Below are 21,721 nucleotides of genomic sequence, written 5' to 3'. Positions count from 1 at the left end.
TCTTCTCTTGAATTCGTGACTGCAGAGAATTGTCGAGACGAGGTTATTAAGTATATTCAAAGCTGGAAGAGACCAGTAAGGGAATCATGAGAATGAAAAAAGGCAGGAAAGGGACCTGAGAACTGAGATCAGTCATGATCTCATTGAATGGCGGAACAGACTTGATGGATCAAATGACCTAGTTCTGCTCCTATGTTTTATGGTTTGCAGGCAGGAAACAAAGTGCTTTTTCCCTCCCCAACTAGCAGGCAGTGACTGGTTGGGTAACACAGAAATCAATGGTTGGATCTCAGCTACTCACATTATATATTCATGAGTCAGATGACACAAAGTTGGGTGGAAGGGTGAAACAAAGGACGAGGCACAGATGCTTCAGTAAAATTTAGACAAGTTGACCGAGTGCACAAATGTATGGCAGGCCAAGCATAATGTGGATAAATGAGAGATTATCCAGTTTGGTAGCAAAAACAGGAGGCAGAATATCTGAAACACAATAAATTGGGAATGGGGAGCTGCAAAGAGACATTGGCATCCTCGTACACCAATGGCTAAAAGTAAACACACAGGTGGTGAAGGCAGCAAGTGGTACGTTTGCCTTCATACATTTCGTTATATTGAGTTTTAGATGCAGAAAGTCAACTGAGTTTCAACATTTCATCAAACATTTTTTAAAATGTAACTCAGCCCATCAACAATACTCAGTAGTGCATATTATCTACAATATCCACTGCAGAAAGTCACCTAATATCCTTAGATAGAACTTCAATAGCGATGACCACTTCCATCTAGAAGAACAAGATGCCAGGGAGAAATCACAGCCTGCAAGTTCCCCTCGAAGTCACACACCATCCTGACTGGGAAATATATTGCTATTCATTCACTGTCACTGGGTAAACATTCTGGAATTCCTTCCTTAACATGTGCATTGACAGCACATGAGCTGCAATGGTGAACCATTGAAAAGGAAGTTCAAAAGGAAGGGCAATGAGACACAGGCAATAAATGCTGTCCAGCCACAAATGTCACTGTACAAGAAGTGAAACTCGCATATTTTCTTATGGCTAGGACAGCCTTATACATTAATCCAGTACTCACCTGGGGTAAGATTCATCAACTGTCAACTCATACAGACTCTTTTTAGCTTCAGTATCATAAAGTCGAACTGTTCCAACTCCACTGCCAAGCAATAACTGCAGAAGAAATACATATCTGAAAAAGCTGCTGTGTTATAACATGCAGTTTCAATATTTAATACCCTAAGAAAGGCCTAGTTAGTCTTTTATAGAATACATATCGTCAACTGGGATGTCCAAAATTGGCAAACTGCTGAAACCATTCTTGAAAATTGATGAAAATCCAATAAATAGAAATGGAGTATGACTTTCAATTACCATTGCCTATTCAGTAACTGTTCATACTAAAAATGGGTCTAAAACACAGATACAGTATTCACACCAAGCATGCAGGAAACCATGGCAGCGTGGGGGTTGCTTCTCTTCAGCCTTGACATTCAACTGATGCAAAATATATTTGAACATTTTAGTTACCAAGTATCATTTATCAAACTTTGTAAGGAAGGAATTAAACTTAATTCTAGAAGTACAATGAATCAGAGGAACTCCCGATGTTCTCAACGTGCGACTCCTGAATGAATGGCTGCAAATGGTGGACAAATGTTGGGGTTTTTTCGAGGACACACATATTAGAAAAACAGAAATTGCAGGGGGCCAAGATAAAGAGCATTCTAAGGTTAAGAAGATTGTGACAAAGTCAGAAAGAAATTTAAATACAAGGATGGGAATTTTAAAATTTGAGAATCCCAGAAATGGGAGTCAATGGAGGTTAGCAAACACAAGGGTGAAAAGGACTTGGCAGATGTTAGAATATGACTATCAGAGTTAGGTATTGGTTCAAGCTTTCAACCTTATCCAGGATGAAGAATGAGTGGCTGGTTGGGAAAATATTGACACAAGACATAGGAGCATAAATTAGACCAGTCAGCCCAAAGAGTCTACTCTACCATTCAATCACGGCTGATAGGTTTCCTGCTTTCTCCATGTAACCCTTGATCCCTTGACAATCAAGAACCGACCTATCTCAGCCTTAAATACACGCAATGACCCGGCCTCTACAGAGTTCTGTGGCAGTGAATTCCGTAGATTCACTTCTTCTGGCTGTAGAAGTTTCTCCTTATCTCCATTCTAAAAGGCTCTGCTGTTCTAAGGCTGTGCCCTCGGGTCCTAGTCTCTCTGAACAATGGAAACTTCTACCCCATCCAGGTCATTCAGTATTTTTAGATCCCCCCTCATCCTAAACTGCATTGAGTACCCGCAGTCCTCAAACATTCCTCATATGTTAAGCTTTTCATTCTCGGGACCATTCTCGCGAACCTCTTCTGAACATGCCCCAGGGACATCTTTCCTGAGATATTGCACACAATACTCCAAATGTGGTCTGAATGAGCTTTATAGAGCCTCAGAAGATAATCCCTGCTTTTATATTCAAATCCTCTCAAAATAAATGCTATCATTGCATTTGCCTTCCTAACTACTGACTCAACCTGCAAATTTACCTGGAGAGAACAATGGATTAGAACTCCCAAGTCTCTTTACACATGAAATTTCTGACTTTTCTCCCTATTTAGAAAATAATCCATGCCTCTATTCTTCCTATCAAAATGCATAACCTCTAACTTTCCCACGTTGTACTCCATCTGCCACTTGTTTATCCACTCTCCTAGGACAAAGTGAGGACAGCAGATGCTGGAGATCAAAGCTGAGAAATGTGTTGCTGGAAAAGCGCAGCAGGTCAGGCAGCATCCAAGGAGCAGGAGAATCGACATTTCGGGCATAAGCCCTTCTTCTCCGAACTTGTCCAAATCCTTCTGCAGCCACCCTGCCTTCTCAATGCTACCCATCCCTCTATATATATTTGTATCATTTGCAAACTTAGCCAGAAAGTCCTCAGTTCCTTCATCTGGATGGCTAATGTAGAAAGTGAAAAGTTATGATCCCAACACTGAGCCTTGCGGAACACCACTTGTCATCAGCTGCCATCCCGAGAAAGACCCTTTCATCCCCACTGCCTGCTTTCTGCCATACAGCAATGCTCTATCCACACTAGCACCTTGCCTCTAACACCACGGGCCCTTACTTTACTCCGTAGCCTTGTCAAAGGCCTTCTAGCAGTCCAAGTAGATAATATCCATCAGTTCTCCATGGTCCAACCTGCAGATTACTTCCACAAAAGGTTCTAGCAAATTTGTCAGGCATGACCTCCCCTTGTGAAACCATACTGACTTTGCTATTTTTTACCATGTACTTCCAAGTACTCAGAAATCTCATCCTTCAAAGTGGATTCCCGGATCTAACCCATGACTGAGGTTTGGCTACTTGGTCTGTAATTTCAATCTTTTGCCTACCTCCCTTTTTAAACAAGTGTATCACGTTAGTGATTTTCCAGTCATCTGGGACCATACCTAACTCGAGTGATTCCTGAAAGTTCACCACTAACCTCCACTATCTCCCTTAGAACTCTGGGGTGTACTCCATCTGGTCCAGGTGATTTATCTACCTTCAGGCCATTCTGGTTTTCTAGCACCTTCACCTTGTGATGGCCACCATATTCAGCACCACCCCCTCCTCTCAAACTTTTGGGAAATTACTCATGTCTTCCACCATGAAGACTGACATGAATCAATTACTCAGGTCCTCAACCATTTCCTTGTTCCCCACTACTATCTCTCCAGTGTCATTTCCCAGCAGCCCAATGTCCACTTTTGCCTGTCCTTTACCCTTCATATATCTAAAGAAACTCTTATTGTCTTCCTTTATATTACTGGCTAGCTTACCCTCATTTAATCTTTTCCATCCTTATTTCTTTCTTTGTTACCCTCTGTTGGTCTTTATAACCTTCCTAGTTCACTGCTTTCCCATTGACCTTTGCCACATTATGTGCTTTCTCTTTTGCTTGAATGCTGTCCTTAGTTAGGTATGCTTCTTTTTCCGCAGGATGAATCTCTGTTGTGTCTCCTGAATTCTCCCAGAAACTCCTTCCATTGCTGTTCAACTGTTTTTCCTGCTTGGCTACTCTTTCAGTCAATTCTCACCAGCTCGTCCCTCATACCTTTAGTTGTCTTTATTCAGCTGTAATACAGTTAGCTCTGTCTCCATCCTCTCCCTCTCAAACTGCAGAGTTAATTCAATCATATTAAGATCACTGCCTCCTAAGAGTTCCTTCACCTTAAGCTCCCTTACCATGTTCCACTTTATTGCACAACACTGCTTCCTTGTAGGCTCCACTACAAGCTGCTCAAAAAGCCATCTTTTTGACATTCCATAAATTCGTTTACTTACAATTCACTGCCAATCTAATTTTCCCAGACCATCTGCATATTGAAATGATCAATTGAACTTTGCCTTTCCTACACATCTTTTCTACTTCCTGGCGTGTCTTGTGCCCCAGTTCCTGATTACTGTTGGGAGGCCTGTACAACTCCAACTATGGTTTTTTTCACCTTTGCGGTTCCACAACTCTATCTACACAGATTGTACACCATTTGACCCTACTTCATTTCTTACTTTAATTTAATTTCTTGCTAATAAGGCAACCCTACTGCACTGCCCACCAGCCTATCTTTTCAAAACGATATATATATCCTCGAATATTCAGCTTCGCATCCTGATTGCCCTGCAGCCACATCCCCATGATGCCTAAGACAGGGTCAATGTCTGGAGGTGATAAAGGTATTTTGCAGTGTAGAGCCAGATGCAGGGCTGGAAACATGAGATATTATGGAGGCAGAAATAGGTGATCTCTGGACAAAAAAAAATAGTTTGTAAGCTCAGCAGAAAAGGTGACATTAAGAGCAGTCAGAGTCGCAGAGTTCCATGGCACAGAAAACGGCCCTTTGATCCATCAAGTGAGCTGCCAGAGGAAGTGGTGGAGGGTGGTACAATTGCAACATTTAAGAGGCATTTGGATGGGTATATGAATAGGAAGGGTTTGGAAGGATATGGGCCGGGTGCTGGCAGGTGGGACTATATTGGGTTGGGATATCTGGTCAGCATGGACGGTTTGGACCGAAGGGTCTGTTTCCATGCTGTACATCTCTATGACTCTAAGTCTGCGCTGGTCAAAAACAACCACCTAATTATTGTAATTCCAAGGCCCATAGCTTTGTATGCCTGAGCACTGCAAGTACATATCCAAATATTTGAAGTTATGAGAGTTCATTCCTCTCAAAGGCAAAGCATTCCAGATTCTCACCATCCTCTGAATGAAAAAGATCTTCCTCACATCTCCACTAAATCTTCTGCCCCTTATCTTAAATCTATACTCCATGGTTATTGATCCCTGCATCAAGTGGAAATATTTCTTCCTGTCTACCTTATCTCTGTCCCTCAATTTTTTACATCTCAATCCTGTCCCTTCTCAGTCTTCTCTAAGGAAAACAACCCCAGTCTGTCCAATTTCTCTTCATAAATATCTCCAACCCAGACAACATCCTGATAAATCTCTGCACCCTCTCCAGTCCTGTTACAATCTTGCTAATAATGTAGATTTCAGAACACCACACAGTCTTTAGCTGGGAAGATATCAAATTGCAGGCTATAATGGAAAAATCTTCTGACCCTTGTAGAAAGCTGACAACCAAACTAAATTGTGCTCTCTACAAATAATCAATATTTTGTCCATCAAAACACTGAGTCAAAAAAATTACATCAATATTCCTCAGAAGACTTTTGAAGAAATTAGAAGGAAACTGAAATAGCCACCATTTCTGAACTGTTGGACAGCTAATAAACCAACCCACAAGGAATTCTCCAGACACGAAAAATGAAACTGTGAAGTTTTGAGATCATTGCAAAAAACAACTAGTTTATGAGTCATCTTACGGAAAAGAAGTCTGTCATCCTTACCAAGTCAACATTACAAAGCCAGAAAAGAAGTTCCAAATAAGCATCAAAATACAAGAGCAAGTAAAGAAGTTCAATGAACGAAAGGTACACAAAGCGATGGAGTAGGTCCACCCTTGCAGCTTAGTGTAGTAACCAGTATAATGTAGCACTTTAAAGTACAGTGATGGTGATAAACACATTGTAGATAGTGCAATGACCAGTACACAGCAGAACTGTATTCAGGAGAAAGTGAGGACTGCAGATGCTGGAGATCAGAGCTGAAAATGTGTTGCTGGAAAAGCGCAGCAGGTCAGGCAGCATCCAAGGAGCAGGAGCAGGACTGTATTCAGTACAGGAATAATGAGAAACACACTAATGTTAGTGCAGCAACCAGTACATGGCAGCACCGTATCAAGTCTACTCAATACTCTGCCACTGCACTACAGACCTATGAGGTAATTGGCAGTTTGGTTTCTCGCAACAGTACACCCCTTGAGACCATTGCATTGGTCTGTCATCCTGCTGCTCCTCTTTGTCACTCTTGGCATCAATCCACCCTGTAGCCCACACTCTATTATTAACAGATCATCCTATTACATTTGAGTGAACAGTTGGAAAGAAGCAGTAGCTGAGCGAAATAGCCAAATTGTGTCGATTGTTCCTCACCAATCTGTCTGGTTTGGTAGCCCATTCCAAGGAAAGCAGTTGTGATTTTGACATTATGGTGGCCTTAGTCTGCATTGTGGGGTTAAATGTCCACACTTTAACCACTCCATCAATATCCAGACTTGCAACTCTTCTGCCAGAGCAATCTACCCTAAATCAATCACAAAAGAAACACATTCAAAACGGGTGCATATCCTCAGAGAACACAATTAAACTAATCTCACTTTAACTGCATGATTAATCTCAACTCCAAGAACACTGCATAATTTCATTAAATAGAACTGGCTTTGAAGAAACACCACCTGTACCTCTCACCCTATAATTTGAAGCCAAATATTGAAGTGCAAGATGGCTTAATTAAAGTACCCAAGAGGAATGCAACTTGGTTTACATATCCTTCTATTCAATCTCAGGTTGTGGAATAGTCATCTATGATCTATTAGCTCCCCTTGGAATAAAGTCACAGCTCCACCACCACAGAACTTTGGGTGGCATGGTGGCTCAGTGGTTAGCACTACTGCCTCACAGCACCAGGGACCCGGGGTCGAATGCAGCCTCGGACAACTGTCTGTGTGGAGTTTGCACTCTCTCCCTGCGTCTGCATGGGTTTCCTTTGGGTGCTTCAGTTGCCTCCCACAATCCAAAGATGTGCACATTAGGTGAATTGACCATACTAAGTTGTCCATAGAGTTCAGAGATGTGTAGGTCAGGTGCAATAGTCATAATTGGATAATAGGATAGGGGAATGGGTCTAGGTGGGTTGGTATGGACTCGTTGGGCCAAAGGACCTGTTTCCACTCTGTAAGGACTTTATGTAAGGGTTCTATGGACTATTACACACTATTCAATCATGTTAGCATAACAGGTTCCTATATAGGAATTATGTGGAGAGAACAGTCGACTCTCAGTTGTGTGTGAATTTATGAAGCACGTGCACAACAAACACCTCCGAAAAGAATTCAACAGTTATAATTTTGTTATTATTGACAAATTGAGTGCTTATGTAAAACATTACTTTAAAGGAGAATTTCAGAAAGCTGACAAGCTATAAAATGCAGGTGATACACGGACACAACTATAACACCACTCACCCACAATACATGATGGAGGAGTGATGTTCTGCATATTCTTCCTGACTCAGCACTATGAAAGGCTGCTCAGTCTTGCGCTCCAGGCTACACTTGCTCAGTTTTGTTGGAGAGTCAAGTTGATCCACAGCCATTTCAGGGCTGCTGGGAATATCCATCTCAGTGCAGCCCGGCTCAGTGCTTTTTTCCATACCCTGGATGCAATTAGATATCGATGAAGTTTGCACTCACTAACATCGTAATAAATAAAATAGCTTCTTAGACACTCAGATGCTAATGTGACCTTTTTCCCTTTAGAGTACGGAGAGTCAGAACTCACCAGAAGATCCCAAGTCTCATTTATATTGAGGCACTCCAAGCTCCTGAGGTTTGATAAGTCACATTAATTAGCTTCAATGCATACAGTAAATTTCAGTCATGACTGCCTCTAACACTATCCAAGCCAATAGCACTGAACAGGATCAGACCTGGCTGTAAGGCCATGATGAATAGCACTTTCTGAAGTTAGCCGCTCATAGTGCCTGAATTACATGAAATTTCCCCAAATCCTTGGATTCTGGAGAAGTAACAGAGGATTGAAAAACTGCTAACGTGACATACCTATTCAAAAATGGAGGGAGGAAGAAAGTGTTAGAAAAAATTTTGGAATCAATCATTAAGGAAGTAATAGCAGAACATTTTGAAAATCATAATCTAATCCAGCAGGGTCAACATGATCATGAAAGGGAGATGTGATGATGCTGCTCCTTTAACAAGGTTATTTTGCACTTGGCTTTTTTTCCCTAAAGGGGTCATAAAGATAGAGGTTCCAATATGTCTGGAAATATCTATTTGAAAAAGCTTTTAAGTGTTTTTTTAAAAACACCTGTAAATTGAAAGGGGAGTGGCCAGTTCTCCCAGTTCAGGGTCTGGTTTGGTGTTAACATGCTGTTTTGCTTGCAGCTGCTGGTCAAGTTTTAGCTGGAAACCTAGAGAAGCTGGTGGGAACTCAAAGAACCAGTTCCATGCTCTCCTTGTGATCCCTCTCCTGCAAGAACCTGTGTTTGAATTTACCTGTTTGCCAAGGTGTGCTTATGGGATGTTGCAAGTGATTTGGAATAGTATCATTAAACTGCGATAGAGTCGATTGGCTTTTCGGGTAAGTTATGTTATTCTACATTCTGTTCACGTGTAAATAAGTTCTGTTTTGTTTAAAACTGAGTGGTTGGGCCAGCTGCATTACTCCTGGAATACCCACTTTACATCTGCTTAAAACCAACTAGAAAGTTAGCATCTGAGCTGCCTTCTTGAAATGTGTTGAGGGGGTCTGGCCTGGTCCATAATAGGGATCATGCTTGACTAATTTATTAAGTGCTTGTTGAGGAAGGTTCAATAAGAGTGGATAGAGTAGCATCAGTCGGTGTGTTGTATTTGAACATCTAGAAGGCATTTGGCGAGGTTCCTCACAATAGGTTTTTGTACATGGTTCTGGAGGTTGTATATGGATAGAGATCTGACTTACAGGCAGGAAACTACGAGTAGAGAATAAGGACCTTTTTTTCAGGTTGGCAACCTGTGATCAGTGAGATTTGATAGGGATCACCGCTGGGACCACAACTGTTTACAATATACCTTTATGACTTGGAGGAAGGAAGCAGCCACATGTGCATATGACAAAAATAGGTGGAAAGGTAAGTCCCGAGAGGGAAGCAAAGAACTTGCAGAAAACTACTAATAGATTAAGTAAGTGAGCAAAGTGTTAACAAATGGAGTAACTTTTCATTTTGGAAGGGAGAAGAGAACAGTGTATTATATAACTGACGAAAAACTGTGGAAAGTTGCAAAATAGATTTGTGCACAGTTGTGCATGAAACAGAAAAAGTTAGCACACAGATGCAGAACATAATTGAAAGGCTAATGGAACGTTGGACCTTATTTCAATAGGCTTGGAGTGTCAGCTAAGTGGGTAAGTTTTGCTGTAACTGTATAAAGGTGCTGGTGCTGGTTCTTAGAGGGCTTAAAAGGATAAATGCTGAGAGGATAATTCTCTTCAGGGGCGACTCTAGGACCAAGGAGTGTAGCTAGAGAATTAAAGGGTGCCATTTTAAGAAGATGAGGAGGATTTTCTTCTTTCAGAAGTTTGAGTGTCTTTGGAGCTCCTTGCCATAGACAGCTGAATGGGCAGACTCCTTGTTTATATTCAAGGCTGACCTAGATAAATTCACAATCAATGATAAAAGGGAAAGGACTGGAATGTTGACACGCCATGATCCCATTGCATGGTGCAAATTAAAACAGTAGAAACCTTCCAGAATTGTGTTAATGACTTGCCGGGATAGTGGGATGCTAAGCAGTTGTGTGGAGAGCTAGAAACCACAGAAACAGTTAAGTGGCATCACCTCTTCGTGTTGCGGCTAATTCTGAATTCAGCCTGGAGTAGCACGCTGACTGCAAAGCAGTACACCTTACTGATCCTTCAGCAGCATTCAAAATTTCTTCAAAACAGTCCAGCATGAACTATTTTGACTGAAGATAACCTGCTGGAAATTACATTCAATTCTCCTGATTAGATTAATATGTCCTTTACCTGTGTAGTGTGTTTGGATAAGAGCTCCTTACGCTCTTTTTCATGGTTTAGCACCTTTCTCTGTCGTTGCTGCACCAAGTTTGGGTCTTTCTCATGATCCTGTACCTTCCTTTGTCGCTGCGGAAGTGTGATGTCGGTAGCCATGTTCACCAGTACCTTTCCCTCTTTGGAGGCCAAACTCTCTCTATTCTTGGTGGTCTGAACAATAGTAACAACAAACAAAGCAACTTCCTGAAGCCGGTTCAAGATTGGTTGTAGAACATTGAACAGCAAATGGGGTTGGCACAAACTGTCAATACCTGATTATTGGCACCATCTCTCTTTCCAGATAACACAGGACTCTGACATGACTGTGAAGGCCCTGGGTACATCTGGCCTTTTCCTGAAGGTTTCTTGCTTTGTGGGAGCAGCAATGACAGAAACGAGCCAGCTTTACTCTGAGATGACATCACTGACGAGGCCCTCTGACTGGACATCAATTCTCTGCAAATGAACAGCAAAATTAGTCCAAGCTTAAAAGCACAACAGATCATTGTTACTGACTCCATGTACGACACAGGCCAAGAACTTGACTCACGACCAGGTTGCAAAGCGAAACCAAAAATGCATCAGTGCAAATAATTGAAAGATTACAGAGCAAGACTGGTTTAAAATTCCAACAACACAAGGTGATTTCATGCTAAAGATGCAAGAGAATTTAAAGAAGTGCAATCTAAAGATAAAGAAGCTGAGCTGAGCCCAGGTTCAATTTGCAACCTGGCCGACGTTATCGGATATCAGTATAACAGTAAATGCCTGTGCTCCTGTGGTTGGGTGGGGCAAATCCTGTCAGAGTTCCAGGGACCCACTGTCAGAACCTAGAAGCCACATGTGTGGATGAAGAATGAAGATATGAGAAAACTGAATTTTTCCAGTGATTGTCATTCCACATAAAAAGTAGATTGACCCACACATAAAATGAAGAAATATGTCCAAGGGACTGGACAACAGCAATATGTCAAAACCTTCAAACAGAAAGAAAATTGTATACAGTTCTGGTCACCACAATATCAGAAGGAAATGGATGCTTTGGGCATGGTACAGAAAGGTTTTACGAGGATGTTGGAGTTTAGCTAAAAAGAAAGGTTGTATAGGCTGGGTTTGTTTTCGCTGAAATACAGGAGGCTGAGAGATGACCTGAAAGAAGTTTATAAAATTGTGAATGGTATGGACAGAGCGAAAAGTACGGATGTGTTTTCCTGGGTGGAAGGATCAATTACTAGGATGCTGAAGGTTGGAGGTGCTGGAGAGGGTTTGAGTTTAAAAGAGATGTGCAAGGGTGATGAGTGTCTATAACATTCTGCCAGAAGTGGTGGAGGAAGCAGACACAATAGCAGCATTTAAGAAGCACCTAGATGAATACATGAAGAGAAAGGGAACAGAGGGATCCTTAAGACAGTTTTTGTATGAAAAGGCAAAATGTTTTGACGCATGTTGGGAGGAACGAAAGGCCTGTCCCTGTGCTGCACTGTTCTAAAATTACTTGGAAAAAAATTTAAATAATTTGGATAATGTACATTTAGATATTTTCTACTCAACTTGTTTAGAAATGCTGTGACACACCTCTGGAGCAGGTGCAACTGTAACTCAGGCCTCCTGTATCAGGGCAGCAAAATTACCGCTGTACCAGAACAGCCCCTTTCCCAACAGCACGATAATACCTGGCTGATGCATAAAGTGGACTGAGAAATGCCCCATTCTATGTCCCTACTGCAAAAATCACAATGTATGGTCCTCAAATAAGAGACATATCAGATATTAAACTGATAAGAACAGAAACTGTTACTACACTCAGTTCCAGCTTGCAAACAGGTTCTGTTTTGGAGTTCATTTTCAAGTCACTTGTAGACAGATTGGAACACAACACAGGACATCACAAAATAGCTATTTGTAAATACAGAAAACGTTTATACGTTGGTTCTTTAAAATTACACCCCTATATGGATTGCTTTTGTCATTTTGAGTGCTCATAAATTGGAGCCACCCTGTATATTAACAACTGTCATCTCGTGAAATGTGACAATGGATGCAATGTACTTTGTGCATTAATGGATTACACAGGACTCGATGTTTCCAAGAATATTTTACAATGCAGTCAAAGGAATGATAAATGATGGGTGGGGCAGGTTTGGACATGTGGAGGGAAGTGTGCATTGCCCCAGATTCAATAATGTGGAACGAGGCTTTGGATTGTTCTATGATTAAAAGCTTATTGAAATAAACCTCAGTATTGATTTTTAGTGATGGTACTCACAATTCTGAATCCCCCAGTCGGTCCATGTTCTGAATGTAAGGAGGCAATTTGTGGTGAATCATCTCCTCTTCTTTCCTCAGTCTTGGCTCGGCTTGTGCAGCAAACAACTGAGGACAACAAGAAAACTTAGGAAATAAAAATAGCACATAATAGTTATCAGTTTTATTGTAAAGTAAGTTTCCAATGTCCCTTGAAAAACACAAGTGCCCTGGAGACAAGCACAAAGAATAAGCACCCTGACAAACAATAGCACAGATTCTCCAGTCTCCAATAAAAACTGCTGGAACACTAAGGCAACAAAAAGTCAACATTCACGAGACTGTTTGCTGGTATGCCTCACAGTGAAAGCACATCTCCGAGAACTGGAAACAATGGCAACTCTCAGATTGCCCAAAGTTTCTATCAGATTGGGAGTAAAAGATAACTTGAGCTTTGAATTTCCATCCCGGTGCTAGATTCTTTCAACCTGAGGCTCATCAGCCCAGAATAAAGGCTTTCCACCTTCTCTTTCACCTGTCTTTGCCTAACTTGAGTCTCACCGACACTCAGGAACTCAAAAACCTCTCAGAAGCTCAATAAAACAACATATTACCTTCTGCCTTAAGACTTCATTTTCTTCCTGTAGTTGGTAGCATCTCTGGACCTCTGCATCAAAGTTCAGCAACATAGGAACAGGTGACACAAGTTAAGAAAAAAAATGCTTAGTCAATTTGCATCTTAGAGCCATGTTTAAACATTTTGGCAGAGATTCTAAGTTCTCCCACTGGGAAAATCCTGCACGCCTTTAAAGAATCACCTCAGTCTGCTGCAACGAGTTCACAGCTTCAAACCATGGTCAGACCTAATACAATAATAAAAAAGAAAATATTGGAGTAACTCAACAGGTATGCCAGCAGTGGAGAGGGAAACAAAGTTAATATTGTTATGAAGGTGTCGGTGTGTAATGTACCTTTAAGAGAGAGAGAGGTAGCTAGCAAGGACTGACTGAAAGCACAGATTGTGCTGAACAAGATAAAAATGCAACAGTAGGTTGAAACAAATAGCTGGAGTTGCATTGCCATAGAACAAAAATAAATTCAAATTCAGCCAGTTTATGTTATGGCCCAAATACGATAATCCAATCGAATTTGAATTTTACTGTTTGGGATGGCATCAAATGAAATGATCCGATGCTTTGGGTTACAAAACAGGACATTTTGAACAATCAGGGGAGGACTGCAAAGAGCTCCCACAAGTACAGAGTGCTAGCTGAATAGCTCTCTGAAAGGTATCTGTCCATAAGAAAAGTTGTATAGAAGACTGAAGAAACGACGACCCAAGAAAATATAGAGGAAATTCTACAGAGGAAAATCTACAAATGAGAATTAACAAAGCTGACTGGTTTTGAAATGTGATTTTTTTTTGTAAATCTTAATCAGGGTGTTTTTTTAGAATCGGACTAGAGAAAGGGTGTTGTGAATAACTTGTTTTAATGTTCTCTGTTGGACTTAAAGAATAAAATTGTTAACTTATATCTTAAATAGTGACATCTGGGATAGTTCTTTGTCTCTCAAAATTTAACAGATTATGGCGTGATGTGAGCTTGTGTGTATGGGGTTGAAATTAACACAGGGGTTTACACTGTGTCGTAACAATTTGGGGGCTCTCGTCCATGATGTGTAAAGGTTTAGACAGATTTGAATAGATTTGGGGTATGAGAAAAGCCCAGTAGATTTAAACACTTGCTGGTTAGTGCCCTAGATCTTTAAGTAAAATGTAGGTGAGACTGTGTTTAATTTCAGTTACTTGTGGTTGGTAAATTGAAAATTGAGAGAAATGGCTCTTAAAATGGCTAACAAGGTTCTGGGATTTGAAGATGATTCCCAAATTTGCCAAGAATGTTTAGAAAGCAAAGACTTACAATTAGCAAAGAGGTTAGAATTGGGTTTAACCAAGGACAAATGTCAAGCTGAAATTGTTAAGGCATTGCTCAAACACAGAGATGTGTCTGAGAAACAGACAAGTGCAATAGCGTTAGAAAAACTTGAATTGCAATTGAGGAAAATGGAGTTCGAAGATAAACAAATTGAGAGGGGGATAGATAGATAGATAGAAGGTTAAAGCACGAAGAAACCAGGCAGCATGATGGTTAACACTGTTGCCTCACAGTGCCAGGGACCTGGATTTCATTCCAGCCCCAGCTGATTGTCTGGGTGGAATTTGCATGTTCTCCCCATCTGACAGTTTCCTCTGGGTGCTCCAGTTTCCACCCATAGTCCAAAGCTCTGCTGGTTAGGTGGATTGGCCATGCTAAATTGTCCATAGTGTCTTGGGATGTGCAGGCCAAATGGGTTAGCGACTGGAAATGCAAGGTTACAGGGATAAGGTGGGATGCTCTTCAGAGGGTTGGTGTAGACTCGATGGGCCAAATGGCCTGCTTCCCCCACTGTAGAGATTCAATGATAAACCAGGAGCCACGCTAGCATAGTGAAGTTAGTTGTCTATTTAAAAGAAAAGCCGCAACTTTGCCCTAGAGGTCTACAGCACAGTAAAAGGCACCTCTGTCCATCAAGGCTGTGCTGGCCAAATACATCAGCCTAACTATTCTCATTGTATTTCCCACTAGGTCCATAGCCTTCCATGCCTTAACATCACAAATGCACACCTAATTATTTAAATATTTAGGGTTTCCAACTCTACCATCTTCACAGACAGCAAGTTGCAGATTGCCACCATCTTCTGAGTGAGAGGTCTTTTTCTCAAACCCTCTCCAAACCTCCTGCTCGTGCCCCTCTATCAATGGGTCCCTGGTAATTCTGCCTGTCACCAAACATTCCTTCCTTTGATATGCGCTACTTATTTTGTACATCTCAATCGTGTACCCCCCCACCCCACCCCCAATCTCCTCTGTTCCAAGGACAACAACCCCAGTCTACCCAACCCTACCTTCACAACTAAAACTCTCCTGCCTAGGCAATACCCGAGTAAGTCTCTTTTACACCCTCTCCAGTACAATCACATCCCTTCTCACTGGATTCCAGAACTTCACACAAGACTACAGCTATGGCCTAACCAACCCTTTATACAGTTGCATCATAACTTCTCTGCTCTTAAAACTCTTATGCCTTAAACTCAGATACCCCCCACATGTCTTAACCACTTTACCCATCTCTCCTGTCACTTAAATGGACAGATGGAGATGAATACCATGGTTATGCTGATCCTCTGTTTCCCAGCACACTATCATTCTTCATTTATTCCCTTGTCTTGTTTGTCCTCCAAAAGTGTGCATCACCTCATACTGATTCAGATTGAATTTCCACTTGTCACCAATCAGCGTGGATATATTCCCCTGCAGTCGAGGTATCCTTCTCACTATTTACTACCCCACCAATTATAACATTATCCACAATCTCACTGATCAACCCTCTAAACCATTTCCAGCAAGAACCACAACACTGATTCCAGTGGATCACCACTGGACACAGACTCCCAGTCTCAGGAATGGAAGTAAGGCCATTTGGCCCATCAAGTCTCCTCCACCATTCAATCATGGCTGATGGGCATTTCAGCACCAATCTCCCCATATCCCTTAATTCCTTGCGAGATTTAGAATTTATCCATTTCTGCCTTGAAGACATTTAACATCCTGGCCTTCACTGTGCTCCATGGCAGTGAATTCCACAGGTCCACCAGTCTTTGGCTGAAGAAATGTCTCCCCATTTCTGTTTTAAATTGACCACCTCTAATTTTAAGGTTGTATCCACAAGTCCTGGTATCCCCACCTGACGAAAACAATTTCCCAGCATCCACCCTTTCTAAGCCATGCATTATCTTTTAAATTTCTACTAGATCTCCCCTCAATGTTCTGAACTCTAACGAATACAATCCCAGGATCCTCAGCCGTTCATCATATTTTAGGCCTATCATTCCAGGGATCATCCGCGTGAATCTTTGCTGGGTACGTTCCAGTCCCAGTATGTCCTTCCTAAGGTGTGGGGCACAAAACTGGACACAGTATTCTAAATGGGGCCTAACCAGAGTTTTATAAAGTCCCAGTAGCACATCACTGCTTTTACATTCCAACCTCCTTGAAATAAATGATAACATTACATTTGCTTTCTTAACCATGGACTCAAGCTGCAAATCAACCTTTAGAGAATTCTGTACTAGCACTCCCAGATCCCTTTGTACTTTGGTTTTATGAATTTTCTCACCGTTTATAAAACAGTCCATGCCTGTGTTCTTTTTTCCCCAAAGTGCAAGACCTCGCATTTGCTCACATTGAATTTCATCAGCCATTTCCTGGACCATTCTCCCGAACTGTCTAAATCTTTCTGTGGCCTCCCCAGCTCCTCACCTAACTTCATATCATCAGCGAACTTCACCAGAATGCCCCCAATCCATTCATCCAGATCATTAATATATAAAGTGAACAGCTGCGGCCCCAACACGGAACCCTGCAGGAGACCACTTGTCACCAACTGCCATTCTGAAAAAGAACCTTTTATCCCAACTCTCTGCCTTCTATCAGACAGCCAATCCTCAATCCATGCCAGTAGCTCACCTCAAACACCAGGAGCCCTTACTTTACTCAGCAGCCCTTACTTTACTCAGCAGCCTCCCTTGATGCACATTATCAAAGGTCTTTTGGAAGTCTAGGTAGATAACATCCACTGGGTTTCCCTGGACTTGTTACATCTTAAAAGAATTCTAACAGGTTTGTCAGGCACAATCTCCCCTTACTAAATCCATGCTGACTTGTTCTTATTCGACCCTGCACTTCCAAGGATGAGATTTCTAAATTCTTAACAATGGATTCTACAATTTCACCTACAACTGAGGTTAGGCTAATCAGCATATAATTTTCCATCTTTTGTTCCTGCCACTCAGCTAATCTGGATCTCGCTGCTCGTTGGATGCTGCCTGAACTGCTGTGCTCTTCCAGCACCACTGATCCATAATCTGGATCTAATCAGCCAAATTTCCTTGGATCCCATGGGCTCTTATCTTCACTATCAGTCTCACATAAACTTATCAAAAGCCTTTCTAAAGCCCAAGTAAACCACATTGAATGCAGTGCACTCATCTACACACTGTCTTCAAAATATTCAAATCAAATTGGTCAGACTTGACAACAAAACCATGCTAACTGTTCTTGATTAATCCCTGCAACTCCAAGTAGAGATTAAATCTCCCCCTCCGAATTACTTTCACTGGTTTCCCAATCAGTGAAGTTCATGTGATTGATTAATCCCTCGCTCCCTTTTGGAATAATGGTACCACATTGGCTGCATTCCAATTCTTTGGCACATCCCTTGTGACCAAATAGGAACTGAAAATTGCCAAAAAAAATTCTTTTTTTGACCCACTCAACAGCCATGGGATACATTTAAGTATCACACAGCCCTTCTCTCTGATTTCTATACCCACATCATCTCTCAGAGCAGTGAACATCAACACAATTCCAGGAAAGGAGAATTAACTACTACTATGCAAGCAGTTGGTGACGCACCTATGACAGTATCAAGAAATCCATGGGCTCTATCTTGACCAAATTTACTTTTTGACATGCACTGTGGTGTGTTCAACCAGCCTCTGCTCATATAATTTGCATATTTAAATTCGAGATGTCAGAGTACATTACAACAAACTACCGGAATGACAACCAGAAGCAGCAGCAATAGAACGAAATAATTTCACGAGATATTTTATTGTTTATTAAAAACTGAAAGGAATGTTGCGGTTCTATTCTCTTAGTTCGTTGGGATTTCAAACTTTGCTTATTTTAAAATAAAAATTATTGGTCCCTAATCAGATCATAACTCAAAATTGGTGGCTTTCTCCAGGATCATAAATACAAAATTAACTCTCCATTGGCATTGCCTTGCATTGATCAGGTTTGTAGCAGCAATATTGACTTCATTCCAAATTGAACTTATAACCCGGCATCCTTCAAATCATCCAAGATTACCCATTTTCCTTCATGAGCCTAAGACGAAATAAGGAGCTCACCAAGCAACGAGTTTTTAACCTACAATGCAGCTTGGTGTGCCAAGGTTACAAATGCACCTTGGCTAACATATCAGGATTTATGCTGACCAAAGGATCACATCTCCAGGTACTAGAAACCTGGAGCAAGACCAGGTAAGGAAATAAAGGTTAGTGTGTTATGACTAAGGCCTGTTGACTCAATCTAATAGAGCAGCCATAATGTGGAGGTGCCGGTGTTGGACTGGGGTGTACAAAGTTAAAAATCACAACACCAGGTTACAGTCCAACAGGTTCATCTGGAAGCACGAGCTTTCGGAGCACTGCACAACCATCTGATGAAGTAGCAGCGCACTGAAAGCAAGTGCTTCCAAATAAACCAGTTGGACTATAACCTGGTGTTATGAGATTTTTAACTTAATAGAACTGTGATAGCCATATCCTGGTGATTTTGTTAGCCAGCACTCTATTGAAGATACTTCTGCCCATGAGTCAGAAGATTGGGAGTCCAGATCTTACTTCAAGATTTGAGCACAAACTCCTTGCCTTACAATCGAGCTCAATCCTGAATGATTGCTATACCGTCAGATCGGTCACTTTTAGAATGGGGTTAAATGGAGGCCCTTCTGTTTCCTTATGTGCATGCTAAAGACAGTATGGCATTATTTCAAAGAGGATTACAGGAGTTATCCTGAATCGACTGCCCTATATTTAGCCCATAGCATCCCAAAAATCAAATTACCTACTCTTTCCGTGTTACTTGTAGGAGCTTGCTGTGAAGACTGTGCTTCAAAAATAATTTATTGGCTGTGCCATTGAGAACATGAAAAGCACTATTTAAAGGCAAGTCTTTTTAAAAAGATGTTCTCCATCCAGGTTCACATTTGAGAATTACCCACTAAACAAAGAAACAGAACAGCTTATAGATCTAGAATCACAAACCAGTTGGAGACATCATCAACAGCTGAGGAAAGGATCCTCAGGTCCAGTTAACTCGTCACTCACAACTGCGATGCTCAGTGTGTCATACCACATACATTCTCCTCATGTAACCATCACCATTTGAAATGGTGGAATCTTTTGGGAGGCAGGAAAGAGATTAAAAACCCAGGCCAATTCACGGCAAAAGTACCCAGAAAATTCATCTTAACACCGCCGTCCCTCCAAACAAGCCCGACTAGTCCAGATCACTTATCTTGTCAATTCCCTGCTGTGAGAGATGATCTCTGCCCCAGACAAAGTGATCAGGTTCTGACTTGGGAAAAAAATCAACGAATCTGGATCCAATATGAGCCCAAAATCTATTCCAGATATTCACTGTTCTCTGGGTAAAGGACTACTTGTTAATGTCTCACCTAGACCTGAGTGCACAAATTAAAACAGCGATTCTTGGTCTTCTGTAATACTTTATTATCTCCATCATCTTACAAACCATTAGATTACACCCAAGGCACTATTTCTTCAAGTATATCATCGTAGCTCTTCATAGAATTATAGTGCCTGTCTGAATGAGCGTTTTGACTCAGTGTCATTCTCCTGTCTTTTTCCTGAAATGCCTGAATATTGTTATTATTTAAATAATCCTTCAACAGCCTCCTGAATGCCTGGATTGAACCTGTTTCCACAATACTTGCAAGCAGCATATTCCTGATCCTGACCACATTTTGTAATGAATTTTTCTCACATCCTAATTGCTTTCTCCAGCAATCAGTTTCAGATTTCCAGTATTCACAGTATTTTGCTTCTATTTAATAAATCTTTCCTTTTTCAGAACTTCAGTATACTACATGAGATAATCAAATTACACAGTATTCTAGCAGAAGCTTGGTCAACATCTTGTCTCTCTAGTTCCTAAATGCCACACGCTTTGGAGGTGTTTCCGAAGGAACTTTATTAGATTTCTGCTTTGAACTAGATGGGTTGTACTGTACTATGTTCTTATTAGTGCAAAAATTTAAGGTGTCAATCAAGTCCACTGCTTTGTCCTGGATGGTGTTGACCCTACTCCTTGCTGTGTGTCAAACCTTTGGGGGTCAAGAGATAAATTATATGCTACTATTAGTGAGGTGTTCATGTAGTGACAGTATATAGGTGGCCAGTCCAGCTAAATCTCTGACTAATAGCAACCTCCAGGATGTTGATTGCGAGGGATTCACCAATGATAATACCAAACATTGAATGAAAGTAATTAGGCTCACTTGTGATGTGGCTCAAACATCATTTATGTGGTATAAATTTACCACCTATCAACCTAACACTGAACACTTGTTGTGAGTATGCTCATTCTGTTTAATTATAAGGAATTAAAATGAGCATTTTTTTAAAAAAAATCATTCATGGGATGTTGTTGTTGCTGGCTCAGCCAGCATTTCGTGTCCATCCCTAATTGTCCAGAGGGCAGTTAAGAGTGAATCACATTGCTGTGGGTCTGCGGTCAAATGTAGGCAGTTTCCTTCATTTCCAACAATCGACAATGGATTCATGGCCTTTGTTAGACTCTTAATTCCACATTTCTGCTGGATTCAAATTCCACCATCTGCTGTAGCAGATCTCAGAATTTGAGGGTGCCTAAATGGTCAGATCTGAGGGGCAGGGGAATTTCAGGACATTGCAGGTCAGGAGAATCTTACAGAAACAGATTTAAAACTCATTATCATACATATTTAAGCACAAAGGTGCAGTCAAAAGTTTTTAATGTCACGACATAAAGTGCCATTTTAGGTGCAAATACCTAGATACAAAAACTTAACAAGGTAGAAAGAAATAAGGAAGAAAATTAATAATAGTTCAGTCCTTCTTAGTATTAAGTCAAAAACTGAAGAAATAAAGCTAAGATTTCTTGCAGTCTTTGTATTAATAGCGAATGTCAAAATGTTTCACCTAGACATACTATCCTGACGCATTTCACCAGTGATATCCTCAGATAATTGGCTACCAACAATCACAACCATCTTCCTTTGTCCTAGCTACATTAGGCAGTGGAGAGTTTCTACAATTCGTATTCACATACTCAATTGTTTTGTGAATCCACCTATGACCCTATTTGCTATAGGTATCCCTTCACAACATTGTTCATCAACCTTTAAAAAGCTATGCACCTAATTACCAAGTTCTACTACTTTCTCCATTCACTTCAATGTTTTTTTTTGCTGAAAAGTAGGTGTATCTGTATATATAAAAGTACCCAACAGTCATTCAGCCACATGCATAATAGTACATTTTTCTAAGCTGATGATCA

The 21,721-nt window shown here is 41.0% G+C and overlaps 1 protein-coding gene across 3 annotated transcripts in view; it reads right to left on the bottom strand.

The window, feature by feature from the left end:
- wdr91 (WD repeat domain 91) overlaps positions 1-21,721 on the bottom strand; it is a 108,024-nt gene that overhangs the window by 41,046 nt on the left and 45,257 nt on the right. For 2 of the 3 annotated variants that reach the window (XM_060839532.1, XM_060839531.1), the window contains exons 5-11: positions 13,106-13,189; positions 12,514-12,620; positions 10,520-10,703; positions 10,221-10,418; positions 7,658-7,848; positions 6,567-6,717; positions 1,096-1,190 (exon numbers count right to left, since the gene is read on the bottom strand). In XM_060839532.1, the coding sequence (XP_060695515.1) occupies positions 1,096-1,190; positions 6,567-6,717; positions 7,658-7,848; positions 10,221-10,418; positions 10,520-10,703; positions 12,514-12,620; positions 13,106-13,189 (1,010 nt within the window). The remainder of the gene's footprint in view (positions 1-1,095; positions 1,191-6,566; positions 6,718-7,657; positions 7,849-10,220; positions 10,419-10,519; positions 10,704-12,513; positions 12,621-13,105; positions 13,190-21,721) is intronic. The other variant, XM_060839533.1, reaches the window with a different exon arrangement.

Source organism: Hemiscyllium ocellatum, chromosome 19 (assembly GCF_020745735.1).
Source record: "Hemiscyllium ocellatum isolate sHemOce1 chromosome 19, sHemOce1.pat.X.cur, whole genome shotgun sequence".
Classification (NCBI taxonomy): domain Eukaryota; kingdom Metazoa; phylum Chordata; class Chondrichthyes; order Orectolobiformes; family Hemiscylliidae; genus Hemiscyllium; species Hemiscyllium ocellatum.
Note: the sequence above shows the minus strand (reverse complement) of the source record. Positions and strands in the feature narration are given on the sequence as shown.